General features: G+C 44.3%; 1 protein-coding gene across 2 annotated transcripts in view; it reads left to right on the forward strand.

Annotated features, from left to right (window-relative positions):
- The window catches only part of ano8b (anoctamin 8b), a 32714-nt gene extending 17930 nt beyond the window's left edge, over nucleotides 1-14784 (forward strand). For both annotated transcript variants that reach the window (XM_068589574.1, XM_068589575.1), the window contains exons 3-19: nucleotides 57-189; nucleotides 3339-3477; nucleotides 3587-3683; nucleotides 3821-3937; nucleotides 4118-4245; nucleotides 4337-4498; nucleotides 4596-4748; nucleotides 5053-5179; nucleotides 5329-5384; nucleotides 5502-5576; nucleotides 7852-8099; nucleotides 8544-8703; nucleotides 8816-9220; nucleotides 10208-10399; nucleotides 10587-10718; nucleotides 11439-11549; nucleotides 11968-14784. In XM_068589574.1, coding sequence (XP_068445675.1) covers nucleotides 57-189; nucleotides 3339-3477; nucleotides 3587-3683; nucleotides 3821-3937; nucleotides 4118-4245; nucleotides 4337-4498; nucleotides 4596-4748; nucleotides 5053-5179; nucleotides 5329-5384; nucleotides 5502-5576; nucleotides 7852-8099; nucleotides 8544-8703; nucleotides 8816-9220; nucleotides 10208-10399; nucleotides 10587-10718; nucleotides 11439-11549; nucleotides 11968-12705 — 3173 coding nt within the window. In that variant the 3' untranslated portion in view covers nucleotides 12706-14784. The remainder of the gene's footprint in view (nucleotides 1-56; nucleotides 190-3338; nucleotides 3478-3586; nucleotides 3684-3820; nucleotides 3938-4117; nucleotides 4246-4336; nucleotides 4499-4595; nucleotides 4749-5052; nucleotides 5180-5328; nucleotides 5385-5501; nucleotides 5577-7851; nucleotides 8100-8543; nucleotides 8704-8815; nucleotides 9221-10207; nucleotides 10400-10586; nucleotides 10719-11438; nucleotides 11550-11967) is intronic.
- Nucleotides 14785-15123: the final 339 nt, after the last annotated feature.

The raw sequence follows: 15123 nt of genomic DNA on the forward strand, positions 1-15123 counted from the left end.
ATGCGTGGGTACTGTTGAAAAAAAAAAGTATTTATATGTTTCATTTCCTGTCACAGACACTACAGATGACCACACGTTGCTGTGGCTACTGAACCACATCCGGCTGGGGATCCCAGAGCTCATCATCCAGATACGACATCACAAGCACACGCGAGTCTACGCGTTCTTCGTCACCGCTACGTATGAGAAGTAAGGCCTCCCTCCAAAGGTTGCAGACACAGTTTAGTCATTCATTTCTATATTTGCTTATTGGTGAATATATATATGGCGGTAACCGAGTGGTCACTTCATTATTAATGAATCTGTCAATACTCATTTTTGTAATAATCATGTTTTTGTGAATTGAAGTTTCAGTGACATCTTCAGATATCTTGTTTTGTCTGATAGACAGTTCCAAAAAATATTCTGTTAACAATTAAAAATGATATAAATCAGAGAAAAGCTGCACATCCTCACGGCGGGGGAAGTTAGAACAAGTAAACGTTTGTAATTTTTTATTTATAAATGACTCCAAACAACGTTAATGAAGAAAAAGTATACCCAGTACATTTTTTTTATCAACCAATTAATCAATAAATAATTGTACTTCTATTAGATATCCTGAGGAGGTAGACATAAGATAAGATACAATATTCCTTTATTAGTCAGTAAAGTGCAGACAAGAGACACATAGAGAAATATATAAAAAACTAGTAATATAAATAAACAGTAATAAAAAAGGTAACAAATCCACAATAGCAACGTACTTACAGTTATGTATTGTTTTAAAATCAGAATAACTATTGTCTGTGAAATACAATGAAGATGGACGAAATGTATGAAAAATGAATATTACAGTATATAAATGCTTCTTTTAGTAGTTTGAGGTATTTTTAAATGTTACCACTGGAGTCTGTTCTTTGCCAGTGTAAAGTAGCTTTGTTTATTATTATTATTATTACATTTAGCTGCAGCTAAACGGGCTACACAGCAGCTCCACAGTGAACCGGTAGCGAGGCTGCCGTGATGCCTGGTTTACTCCATCAGCATCGCTGCACCGCCTCCGGCTGCAGGTTATTTAAAGTTTTGCAAAAGGTTAGCGTCAGACCAAACAGTATGGATTGCGTTTGCTCTGATTACACTGCCAAGACATGGCCTCTTGTTTTGAAAACATCTCCAGGGGAATTGGGGACGAGCCCAGGGTCATTTTAATCTCATCATTGACTTTGGTGTATAAATACTGAGATATACAATCCAAGGGTTTAGGGTGACACTTGCTGTTCCATACGGCATTCATGAACTTGACAAACGTGGAGTCCTCTCTGCTGACTGTGCGTGTAATAACGAGCCTCTTGAACAACTCTGAGTCTCAACTAAACCTTTTACCAACGAATGGAATAAGAATTGACAGATGGCCTGAAGGAACGAAGAAGAAGAGCCAGATAGAAACAGATGCAAGAGAGAATAAGAGAGGAAGAGAAGGAGTGAAGTAGCAAGACAAAGAGATAAACAACAGAGAGGGTAATGTGGTAGGAGGATGGAGAGAGTGCTTTCTGAAAGTGTGCCAGTGGGTTTTAGATGAAATACTCAAGTGAAACGATTGCTGTGTGACAAGAAGAAGCCTCTCTCCCTCTCTCTCTCTCTCTCTCTACACACACACACACACACACACACACGTCATGTGATGAAAGAGATAAAGTAATAGATCCTCCCAAACTCGCCTTATCTTTACATACTAAATCAGTGATAATGCTCCTAGCCTTCCGATGTGAGAAACCCAGCCGAGGGCTCCAGAAGTGTTTACTGCCAACTATCGGCTGCTTTTTAATATTATCAACTGCAATGCCGTGGCTTTATCCTCCTGTTTATTCAGTTTGGAACATCTTGGTCTGAGATCAAAACAGCTGAGGTCATAGATTCAGTGCTGTTTTGTGTGTTAGTCTCCAGTTCTTGCTTTGAAAACTACTACTCTCAGACAGTACAATTGCATGAATTACCATAGTGAAGTGTGTTATACGGTTAAGGTCCTTCTCCTCTTTTCATAGCTGACATACAATCCATTACTCATTTCTCAGCTCTGACTTGGAAATTTACAGCCGTTCTGTTCTGCTGAGTTTCTACATTACGCCTGATAGATATTTGATAAATTAGCATAAAGCTCACGTGCAGTTCCCTCTGCAGTATTCTGCTCTTTTTTTAATTTTTTTTTTTTACAAGGTTTAGCTTTATCCACACATTCCCTTTGACTCCCCAAAATTAAGACTCAGATTATTTGGAGAGAGCAAGTGTAAAATGCGACAAAGTTGTTAGATTAAGTAATAAAAGGGAAATCTTTTCCAAATTCATGGCAGACGCAGCGCTCCACCTTATTGGCTGAGATTACTAAACACTTGGTTCAAATGGATACAGGCTGTTTCTTTTCTCAGACGAGGACCTCTGTTGTCATACGGCTGCGCGCTAAGCAGTATTCAGCGGTGATACAGAAGCTTACACCTCACATTTCTGTTGTAATCCATCATGGTGATGATTGTACTTCACTGTACGGCTCCTCCAAGTGCTCGGAGCTGAATGATGGATGGATGTTACTGGCCCACCTAAGCTGCACTCCTGCATATGTGTGCATAAACTTCATACATATATATATATATATATATATATATATATATATATATATATATATATATATATATATATATATATATATATATGTGTGTGTGTGTATGTGTGTGTGTGTGACAGAGAGAGGTGAGCTGTCCGCCTGGAGGGTACAGAGGGCGTGGCGTTGCATTATTACTGCGATTTCAGCACAAAACTACTGGGAAGGATAGAAGGGGAGGGAGGAGGGGTTGAAGGGCTAAAGGAGAGGGAGAAGGAGACAAAGGAGAGGACCCTGGGAGATTAAAAAAAACAAAAGGATGAAAAGAGAAAGGTGGATTGAGAGTGATGTGGAGAGGAGGGGGAGCAGCTGGAGAAAGGAGGATGGAGGAGGAGAGGAGACGAGGAGGAAGGGCTGATGGGAAGCGACTGATGAGGTTAAAACATTAGAGGAGAGATCACATGACTTTAACGATATGAAGGACAATCCTTCTCTGCTGATGCCTCATAGAAATGTGTCCCGCTAAATAGGATTGCAACGGTTTCCTTGTTAATAATAACCACTTTGTGTCATCCAGACAACAGTCCAGAGGCCCAAAAGATGACATTTACAAAGATACAAACCATATTTTGGTAGGAGTTACTACAAAACAAAGACCCAGGTTATAGACCATTGACCATTTCCCCCCCCAGTGTTGAACAATCGGACTCGGAGAAGACATCTGATGCTCTGTAACACTCAATCTTGCATTGTTGTCCCCCAGTTTGTTGCGAGGAGCCGAGGACATGGGCCTGAGGAAAGGGGTGAAGCCGGAGTTCGGCGGAGGAACGCGCAACTTCTCCTGTGAGGAGGATTACATCTACGAGAACATCGAGAGCGAGCTGTGCTTCTTCACTTCACAGGTCAGAGTCGAAACGCTCACAAAACACACACACACAACACACACACGCACGTAAATGTGCTGTCCGTGTCTTGCCTGTGTTGACTCCTCCCTCCTCTCGGTGGCTGCAGGAGAGGCAGAGCATCATCAAGTACTGGCTGGACAATCTACGGGCCAAACATGGCGAGGTGCTTCATAATATCAACTTCCTGGAGGGCCAGCCAATTAGTAAGTTGCATCCTTTTTATAGTATTCTATAAGGAACTTCTTTGGCAGCTTTTTGGAAATATTTCCATCCATTTTCGGGGGTTTATTTTATTTTTTTTAACTCGCTTGATGCTGTGCTTCCTCTTTATTCTCTGCAGTCCCGGAGCTGAGTGCACGCGGTGTGATCCAGCAGGTGTTTCCTCTCCACGAGCAGAGGATCCTCAGTCAGCTGATGAAGTCCTGGGTCCAGGCGGTCTGCGAGAAACAGCCTTTAGGTCGGCTGAACAAAACATATGAACACAAACACATACATAACATTCCAGTAGAACCAAAAGGAAGTACTTTTGGCGAACTGCGAATACGATAGAACAATCTCACAAAAACGGTGTCAGACTGTCCTCATGCTATCCTTACACGAATATAATATCATCCTTCTTCTTTTTTGTCATTTACAGATGATATCTGTGACTACTTTGGTGTGAAGATTGCCATGTATTTTGCCTGGCTGGGATTCTACACCACTTCCATGTTATACCCCGCTGTGATCGGATTTGTGCTGTGGATGCTCACCGAGTCAGATCAGGTGAGGAGGGGATGCCATCGCAGCGTAAAACAATTTAAATCCCCTCCACCGAACAATCATCGCCACCCCGGTGTGTTTGTGTTGCTTTCAGACGAGCCGTGACATCTGCTGTGTGGTGTTTGCGCTGTTCAACGTGGTGTGGGCCACTCTGTTTCTGGAGCGCTGGAAGAGGAGGGGCGCCGAGCTGGCGTTCAAGTGGGGAACACTGGACACGCCGTCTGAATCCCTGGAGGAACCGCGGCCTCAGTTCCGGGTGAGAGAAACTAAAACTCTGACTCCGATCTCCATTTCTTCCTCTCCTCTCTCTTCCCGACCCCTTTTCATACTTTCTCTCTCTCTCTCTCGGTTAGGGAGTGAAGCGCTGCAGTCCCATCACCGGTTGTGAGGAGTTCCACTATCCTCCGTGGCGGCGGCGTGTATTCAGGTGGCTGGTCAGCCTGCCCATCTGCATCCTCTGTCTCTGCTTTGTCTTCCTGGTCATGCTCATCTGCTTCGAGCTGCAGGTCAGTCAGCTGTCAGCGTCGGTTTCGTACGTGCTCTGCTTGTAAAAATGGAGCAATAATAGTAAAAATCTTCTCACCCTGCATCTGTCTTTCCTTAGTTTCATGAAATATATTTAAATAGTGGATGTACTGATGCAGGACGCCTGTTAAACGTAGACATTTGTCATGCTATGGGTAGAACTTGATATAAAGAAAGCAAAGAAAAAACACCTTTTCCTTCAGGATGTTGATCCAAAAGTGAACACAATGATGTGTATTTCTTCTCTGAGGAGATAAGTAAAGAGCTGTAATTGTGTCTCTGCAGGAGTTTGTGATGGGGATCAAGGAAATGCCTCGGCTAGCTCGCTTCATCCCCAAAATCATGCTAGCTATCACTGTGACTGCATGTGACGAGGTGTACAGGAAAATCGCCTGCTGGCTCAACGACATGGGTGAGAGTCAAGCTTCCACATTTAAGAACGACATAAACAAGATAATACAAATAATCTGAAAAAGATTAGCTTCCATCAGAGTAATCTTTAGGAATCTCTTGTATGTATTTTACATGTATGAGTGGTAAGGCATGCTTTTTTCTCCACAGAAAACTATAGACTCCAGAGTGCCTATGAGAAAAATCTCATCATCAAAATGGTTCTTGTGAGTGTCTTTTCTACGTAATATTTATACTCCTCACGTGATGAGGAAACTTTTTCAAAAGAGTCCGTTTCACACAACGTTCTTCTTCCTGACACCCGGCATTTCTTTGTCTTGCAGTTTCAGTTTGTAAATTCTTATCTCAGCCTTTTTTACATTGGATTCTACCTCAAAGACATGGAGCGTCTGAAAGAGGTAAGAAACATCCCAGTTTTAATGTTTTCCTCTGTCACACATTCGCTTCAGCAATTCGTTTGGCCCTCAACATCTCTCGTTCTCCCGTCCTCAAACGCTTTGCTCTCTCTGCTCACGTGCATTGATTTCCATAAACGTCCATTTTTTTTCACATCTCGTCCATTTGTCCGTCTGTGGAAGATGCTGCTGGTGTTGTCTCTGTTAAGGAGTCTGCAGCGGCAGGTCCGGGTCAATATGCTGCCTTCCCTCTACCTCAAGATCCAGATGCTTGTGGTCTCTGTTCCCTGGTTCTTCAGGGCTTTACTCAGGTCCAAAGTATGCTCCCTGTGCATCCACTGCCTGGGCGAGAGGTCTAAAGGCTCATAGCCGACAGCCGACGGTCTTAACCTCGCATGCTCCGAGACGACCGTGACATGAACTTGAACTACCAACCGGCTTCGTGCAGCATTATATTGTGTGTGTTTTGATCGTATTTGTCTGGTGAAGAACCTCGCAGCTTGAAAAAGATTCAAAAGCAAAGATAATGTCTGGTATGAAGATGATTGTTTCTGATTTCTGACTGAACGAGACACAAATTGTACCCTTCTCACGCGCATTTATGATCAACATTATTAGTGACAATAGTTGAGTGGTTTCGCCATTTTTTTGTGTTTGACATGAAGATGAGGCATCAATGTGGATTATTATTATTTTTTTTGCATTTTCCTTCCGTGCAGTTTGTGTGAATTGTTCTTCCGTTACAACTCTCACCACTCAAACCTCACTTCTCTCTCTGTCTGTCAGTTTCTGTTACACTCTCTGCAGAGTGCTGCCTCATTGAGCTTGTCATATTCTGTTAACATCGCCTGACTTCCATGTCTGATTCCCAAAAACCAGTGCAGCCCAGCTTCTGCAAATATTTGCCACAGTATATTTACTTTTCTGCTCAAGACTGCGTACCAAAACAAGAGGGAAATAGCACTTAAAATATAAGCAAACAGGATTTTTCTTACTGATTTTCTGAAGGTAAATAGAAACCAATAGCTTCCTCAAAGGTAAGAAAAACTACGCAAAACCCACACTGAAAAAAAACACTAGTGTCCAACTCTGTCGCAGTGGGAGATCAGTATCTTCTCTCTGAGGTCTCCCTTTATTGTCTGAAAGTAACTTTCTGTCCATGTTCTTGTCGGGAAGTCATTGTGTGTTTGTGTCGGCATAACAGGGATATTGTGCGTCAGTATTATTTGACTTGGAAACAAGTGTTTTCATAATGAAGCCAATAACCGCTAGTGAGCTTTGTGATGCTGCAATTCTCCGTGTGAGTATATTAAATGGATGAACACGGACTCACGACTTGGTTTTGAGTGTTTGAAGGATGATTCAGGTCTTAACAACACGGGTTCACAAGGTTTAGGCCAACAAAGTCTATCAGGGCTCTGTATTAACCTTCTGAGATCTGGTAAGAAAGCAACATTACTCCAATAAAAGTCAAGAGACGGGTGCAGTAATACTATTACAAAGGTTATAAACATAAACCGTTTAAATAAAATAAATAATCAGCTTACTCAAAAAGATGAGAATAATAGTTTGGGTGATAATAATTTGACTATTTCTAACAAATAAAGTACATTTTGCAATCATGGGGGTTTGTTTAAGATCTGCATGAAGGTCTGACTGCTTAGGTTAATTATCCCTTAACTTGTTGAGTACACTGTTATTATCCATAGTAATGAAGCTCCAGATCAGGAAACATACTCAAACATCTGTATCTGTCATAAACCTGAATTATCCTTCAACTTCAGCTCGTTTGTATTTCACGTTGTGTGTGATTAGGGTTTGTTCGGCAAGGTGTGAGTGTAACGGAAAGGCCATGTTCATCAATCAGAAATGTTATTTCAGTCGTGTTAAAGGGCACCTCAACAGTGAATCACATTATCAGGAAAACTGCGGCTGCACTGCTCCCTGTTGATCCTTTCAAACATATGGCACTCCTGGGCCCCAATTAGTAACCGATGACATTTCTAATTCATAGAGAACCATGCAGCAGCAGTTTTCTGCCTTTTATAGGAGTTTTTTGTGGATTAGGTCTGCATACAAAATTGTGTTTTGATTGATTTGTCCAATATGTTGCATGTTATACTGCTTTCTCAGCTTTTTACCGTGCCCTCTCCACCCATTTTCCCACCTCCTGCATCCTACGCGTGTCTTTTTAAATGCTCCAATGAGTTAGACGCGATGTTCACTTAACGTCGCTGCACATTTTTGGTCTGAATCTTTCCCTCTGTATCCTCGTCAGATGCTGGCCACTCTGCTCATCATACGCCAGTTCCTTCAAAATGTGAAGGAGGTGCTGCAGCCTTACCTGTATGAGCGCCACAAGCTGGGCGAGCTCACGCTGCGAGCGCTGTGGGACCTGCTGCTCTCGGTGCTGCTGAAATACGGCCGGCTGGCGGCCGGAAAAGCCCAGGCCTCTCCCAACGATCAGGCCATGACGGGACCAGGACTGAGGGGCACCAGGCCCGGATTGGGGCAGCTAGACAGAAGGTAAAGAAAACCCATTATTTGAAACTCTCATTTAATTATTTAATGCAGTATGCATACACTTTGATACAATTAAAGTGTACGCTTGTCAAGAAGAGATGAAATGAGTCCAATGCAATTTGAAGCAAGAAAATCTGACACTTTATCATGAGGTCAGTGTGATGGACGACATTCAAATGTTCACAGTTGTCATTCACACCAACGCTCGATGTGTTAGTCACAACAAACAGACCTGTGCTCGACTGTCGTTCTCCTCGTACTCAGCTCAGGTTTTTAAAACATGTTGTAAACGAGCACCGCAACGTTCAAATCCAACGCCACTTTGTCTGCGCTTGACATCGTCTGCCAGCCGGACACCGAGGGAACAGACAGAACACCGCCGTGAGCGGTTAACACACTCATCACATTGGTGTCTGACCGCCTGTCGGTTCCTTCAACTTCTCTCAGGGAAAAGAAGTGTTTGAACGGAGGATGCGGGGTGCCCGACGAGGAGGAGGGAGGTGAGAAGGACGAGGCCGACAGCGGGAGGTTCAGCGAAGGAGAGACGGAGGAGGAAAGTCTGATTGACTGCGGTTTGAAGCTGAGGAAAGTCAGCTTCATAGAGAAGGTACAACCTGTGTGGTAACATGCATTTAGGAAGTGTTAATAGGCTTGTACTGTGGCACTTTCACATAAATAGTGTTGTTTGGTGTCGCTAATCTGTTGTTGTTGCTGTTAAGGTGGACAGGAGACCGGTTTGCGGTGGGCCCCCCATTGACACCAGTTTCCTGGAGGACGGCAGCCCCACGATGGTGGAAAAAGGAATGGACCCCGCCTCCGTGTTTGAGATGTGTGACGACGACGACGATAACGGCATCCATGATGTGAAGGAGTCGGGTGGAGGAGCGACAGGTGGGGCTGAAGGAATAATTAATGCTGCTGCTGCCGCCGCTGCTGCTGCCAGCGCCGCACCGCTGCCTTCTGGGCCTGAGAGCAGCACATCACTGCGACACAGAAGAAGAGGCAAGAGCACAGAGAGACTCGAGCCGAAGAAAAAGAGGGAATCGTGGATTGACCCCCCCGAAGAGAGAGAGAGCAACACGCTCACTCAGGCTGAGATGGAGAGCTGCATGCAGACTTATGCTGTAAGAACGACACGCCGAACATGTTCAAGAAACTCTGCTCAGAGACAAGGGCAGATTCCTGAATTCATCACTCTGGGTGTTAATATTCTCATATTGTGAGCAACATTGTTAAAAGTTGAACCAAAATCCTGATCCTGAATAGTAGTAGTAGTGCAGAGGCAGCAGGCAAAGAAAACTGCACGTGTGCCATGTCATTTTAAATTCGGCAATTCAAAAACCTTCCATCATCATTGCAACGACCTCTCCAGCGTTTACTACATTGAAAGAGAGCGACAACCGTTCACTGCTGTACGAACAACTGGTGCCAGTGTGTGAATCTCACAGAAACAGCTGGAGGCATTTCTACAGGACTCCGTGCTGTGATTGATGACGGATGGATTCAAAATCAGATTTTAGATCATTTCTGTGATTTGGAAAAGCTGCAGGTGACTGATGCCCCCCCCCCCTCTTCGCCCAAATAACCTCGACAATGGTTGAGCTGAATGTCTTAATTACGATGAGATTAACACCCAGATTGACAAACTTCTCCTTGTGGTTTTCCATGATCCCATGGATCTAAGATGTCCTCCATTGAATCTGCCGTATAACATAACCTGTCATCGTTCACAGTTGAAATCATTTTAGATTCAATTAGAATACAAAGAAAACAGCTGTATAACAGTAAGTTAACAATGTGTTGCCAGCTGGGTCATTATCCTCACACTCGGCTCAGGTTTTATTCATGTCGTAAACAAGCACTGCATCATAAATCCAACAACCTTTACAGTTACACTGCACTCCATACATGTCCTGAGTGTCACTAATGTGGTGAGAATAACACTGCAAATCTCTAAATTACAGCCAAACAAAGCTAACAACGTCTGTTTCTACATTTGGTACCATGTCCCATTGCTTTAGTATCCAGAAAGGTTGTTTATACGTCTAGTTGCATTGAGATTGTGCTGACGTCGGGGCGCTGGGCTCTAATCCTCCGCTCTGCCCTCTCAGGACACCTTCCAGGACTACCAGGAGATGTTCGTCCAGTTTGGCTACGTGGTGCTCTTCTCCTCGGCCTTCCCTCTGGCCGCCATGTGCGCGCTCATCAACAACATCATCGAGATCCGCAGCGACGCCTTTAAACTCTGCACCGGCCTGCAGAGGCCTGTCGGGATCAGAGTGGAGAGCATCGGCCAATGGCAGGTCAGAGAGACAGTTTAAAAGTTTTTTAAAAAATGGCTGATGTCTCTTTTCTGCCATTGTTGTAAGTTAAACACTGACTCCATCTTGATAGCCATGCAGATACAACTGTGTAGCGTTCACGTTACATTGATTGATTGATTGATGTACAGCACAAAGAAAGTGCAACGTCCTTTTTTCTGCTTCCCAGACTGCGATGGAAGCCATGGGCCTGATCGCCATCATCGTGAACTGTTACCTGATTGGTCAGTGTGGTCAGCTCCAGCGACTCTTCCCGTGGCTCAGCCCCGAGATGGCCATCATCTCCATCGTCATCCTCGAGGTACCGCCGCTCCTTCCAGCGAGTCCGTCTGAAGCGCTTCTTGTCCAACTTTTTCTCAGGGCGCCAGCGTTTTGTGACCCAGAACAAAAATGTTTAGGTCGTCGAAAAAAATGTGCCAGGTATTTAGGCTACAAACAAGTTTACAACTGTCTGTATTTCACTACCTGGAGAGGCTTGGAAGGCAGGGTTGTACGGCAAAATATACTTAAATTACTGTGTCAAATGACACAGATGTTAACTTACACAGAGACATGACTCTCCCTGATAATTACAGAACACAGTGTGCATATTGCGTTGTGTCTTAAATAAAAAGGTTGTCAAGCAGCAACTATCTCTTATTTTGTCTAAGTGACAGAAGCACAACATTAACGCGTTTCACACTGATGAATAATAAAGGTATGAAATGGTTTTCCAGCATTTATGAAAAGCACAAATAGATGATTTGGAGCTCTTTTCATGTTTCTCCTCTTACCTGTAACATATTTAGATGCATTTTTTGTCATCGCTGCGTATAATTGGGAAAGAGGTAAACAGCCTGCAGCTCTGATAGCAGTCGGCCAATCAGGAGGAGGATTTCACGTCCTAGATGATGTGCAAGAGTTAGTTAAAGTAACATATGTTTACAGAATGTTTTCGAGCATTGTGCTTCTGATTGGGATTGTTCTTTCATTTAATCATTACGTGTTTCTTTACAAACTCTCCATTTGTACATGTCTGCAGCACTTTGCCATCCTCCTGAAGTACGTCATCCACGTGGCCATCCCGGACATTCCCACATGGGTCCGAGAGGAGATCGCTAAACTGGATTACCAGCGCAGGGAGGCCTTCAAGGTAAATAACGTGACAACTGTACTTGTCAGGAGGAAGTTTTAAGAGATGAAGTTCAAAACTTATTCAAGCCCTCAAACGACAACCTCATCATGAGCACAGTTGTGTGTTGTCAGAAAAATCTATAGTCGTCGCTTTCAGAGGAGCCAAACTTTCTGCTGCAAACAAGCTGCACTGCAACACTGCAGCTTTTCTTTTGGAACTGAACTGCTTATTTTAAACTTCTGGTGACACTTTAGTGATGACGCGTTAGAGAAAGACGATCGGTAGAACACAGAGAAGAGACTATTCTGTCGTAGTGGCCCCTGCAAGCTTCTTATTAAATATGTGTCCGAGTGTGTAGCACTGCAGCATTGTAGTGGTTTGCTGGCTTGCTGATTTCGAGTAAATGCATTGTGGGAATGTTTCTCGTCCTCTGCAGAAGCACGAGCGGCAGGCGCAGCAGCATTACCAGCAGCTGCAGAGGAGGAAGAGGGAGGAGGAGGAGCGGCAGAGGCAAGCGGAGCATATGGCCCGCAGGGAAAGGGAGCGGGACGAGAGCAAAGGGGACTCGTCTGGGGATCACCACCACGACAAAAGTCACAGCAGCAAATCCCGTAGCGGAGGAGGAGCAGGAGGAGGAGGAGGAGGAGGAGGCAGCGGGTCGGACAAACCCAAGAGGCCCAGCTCCCTGCTGGGCAACAACAACGTGATGAAGCTGAAACAGATCATCCCGCTGCAGAGTAAGTTTTCCTCGAGTGGCGCCCGATCCCCTCAGTCCCCCACGGAGCCCAAGCTGCCCGGGTTCCTGAGCTTCAAATTCCTCAAGTCGCCTGAGAATAAGAAGGAGGTCGCCGCGGCCTCCGCCACAGCCGCCAACGCCGCAGCAACGGCGTCGTCATCGTCATCATCAGGTAGCAGCTCTCAGGAGCGTTCTCAGTCGCCCAGCAAAGCCTTCAACCCCGGGAAACTGTTCAACTTTGGGAAATCCGAGGGCGGGACGTGCGCCAACGGGGCCGCGCTGGCCAGACCCGGCGAAGGAGCGTCGTCACAGATGTCAGACAGACAACCGTCCAGGTCCGACTTGAACGGTGTCCCGGACGAGATCCCCTCGCCCGGAGGGGAGGGGTCAGAGAACGGACACGCGACAGACTCGGACCCGGCCGGCTCTAAAGTCTAGTAGCTCCACAGAGAACAAAACTTGCTCGTTGGTTACATCTCAACAGGAGAAGTGGTGTGTTTACTGTGAGGAGAGGCCTGACCTGCCCTCTGTGCTATCACAGGCTACGCGTAGAAGTACTTGAAGAAGATAGAGACGATGAAAACTGATGAGAGGTGACTTGTTTTGGTTCATTTTTTTGGCTGCAAGACAAAGAAAACAGGCTGTATAAGAAAGACATAAGCCCTCTTATCATGACAGAATAAACACACACACACACACACACACACACACACGCACACAAATCCTTCCTTGTCTGCAATACAGAAAGAAATGCATGAGCTGCGTTTCTAATATTTTTAAGCCTTTAAAGCAGAGAGCTGTGTTTCTTGATTTCTTCTAGACATAAATTGTAAGCGTCTCGTTGGCCTCCCGCTAGGACATGACAGCCTGTTGTGGAGGGAAAAAGATGAAACAGCGGTATGAAAGGATCACAGATTGTACATCAAATAACTTCGGAGAGTGTTTTTAGCCATCGCAACACAAGTGATCATTAGATATTGTCTCATTTTAACTGTGAGGAGTTCTTGGGCCCTTCACTTATATATTGAAGTGGAAAAAATAGAAAAGCAATATCAATCAGTTTGAATTTACTCTTATCAATCATCACCAATCCCTCCCTTAATACGCATCCCTGATGTATCACCAGCTTTATTTTCAAAGCAGATGTGACGTCTGAACCTTCTTCCCTGTGAAAGTAGCAGATTTGCTCGAAGTAGAAATGAAGTAAAGAGCTTAGTAATTCAAGCTTTCATGTACCAGTATTCTTTTCCAAGAGTTTCAGTGGAAGAAAGACAAAAAAAAGAAGCTACAAATAAAAAAAAAAGAAGCAGAAGTTGATGAAGGTGATTTGGGGAAAATGGCGCATGGAAGGCTGCTGTCGAGCGCCTCGTAAACACAGATGGTGCTTCAATTCACAAACTCTCACCAGACTTGGCAAACGAGCGTAGAGTTGCAGAAGTAACATTTGCACTAAACCCTGACGCCCTGCGCATAGAAACCTGTCTCGCTTTGCAGGAGAGAGGACCAGCACCAGCCTGCCTCATAACATTATGCAAAAGCTGGGTTGTCTATGTGTTCTCGTTCACACAGTACATGCTCCTCACCGGCCCCTGCACTCAGCAGCTATGGCAGACCCTAAATATTGAGATGTTTTTTTGCTGTTGTCATTTTACAATAGTTGCTCTTACCTGTATCTTTTGTATACGCACCATTTGCTGCATCGCTTTATCAGAGTGCTGATGATGGGAGTTTACTTTTTTAAACAAAGTGGTATTTTTGGGGATCACACGGTTCATCCAAGATGTGTACCCTATGTTTTGTTGACCGTGTACATCGACTCCAGCAAGCAAAGCCACCATCTAACATGATTTCATTTCTGCAAGGTCTCCAGAAGGTGGCGCCAGAGTATATTTTCATCACATAGCTCGACGGGTGCACCAGTGTCTCGTGGTCGGTGCACAGCCGGGACAGTACGGCATCAGGCTGCCGTGTGAGGACACTTTGAGGGATAAATGTATCATGGCGACATTAGATAAGGCCATCTCACTGTAGGCTGAGAGACAGAAACATTAACTATGCATTTCCATCATGTTTGGCAAGGATTTTGGCAATAACACTGAGTGGTTGGAGACTCACACGTTTCACTATCCTACTGTAAGTCTAGACTAACTCCACCACGCGCAGCACACACCCGTCTGCATCACCCCAACACACTCTATGCATCTTTTCTTTGTGTCCGTTGTCAGCTCTCTCAGCTCCCATCTGTCTCATATTTAACGCGAGGAATCCCCCTCCTGACTCACAATTAATATAATAACAATGAACTCATCCATCCATCACTTTGAGTTTACAGAATCTGTCTACTCGAGGAGTGATGGTGGCGTTGGACATTAAACTTTTGGTTTCTGCTTTTTTATGTGTCTGTAACAACTTAAAAATAAGGAAAGTCCAGTCACTTGCTGAAAGAAAAACACAAAAATGTACTTCCGCTGACAGGCAAAAAGATCTTACTGACATTAAATGCAATAAGGAAACAGACAGGACATCAATTTGTGTGGTGAAAGTGTCATTTTACTGTCAATCTAAACTATGTTCTTTTGATATTTGGAAAACATTGTCCACTATAAATGTAAAATAAGATGTGCAAGGCTGAGAGAAATGTAATATCTTCAGTGTCTTTGTGTCATTGTTAAAGGGACACATGATAGAGAACAGGATGGGAATCATAGCTGAGCATCGTCTCAATACATCCTTTATTCTCGCTGCAATTGGAATTCAGGGATGATTAACACCATGATGCAATAGTCAAAATGTTAATAAAGAAGAAGACAGTTTAAAGCAGAGGTGGCGAAAGTGACAATGCTGAGATGAGAGCAA

This window comes from Clinocottus analis, unplaced genomic scaffold, assembly GCF_023055335.1.
Source record: "Clinocottus analis isolate CAN_PGR_092001 unplaced genomic scaffold, fCliAna1.0.p SCAF_23, whole genome shotgun sequence".
In the NCBI taxonomy this organism is placed as follows: Eukaryota; Metazoa; Chordata; class Actinopteri; order Perciformes; family Cottidae; genus Clinocottus; species Clinocottus analis.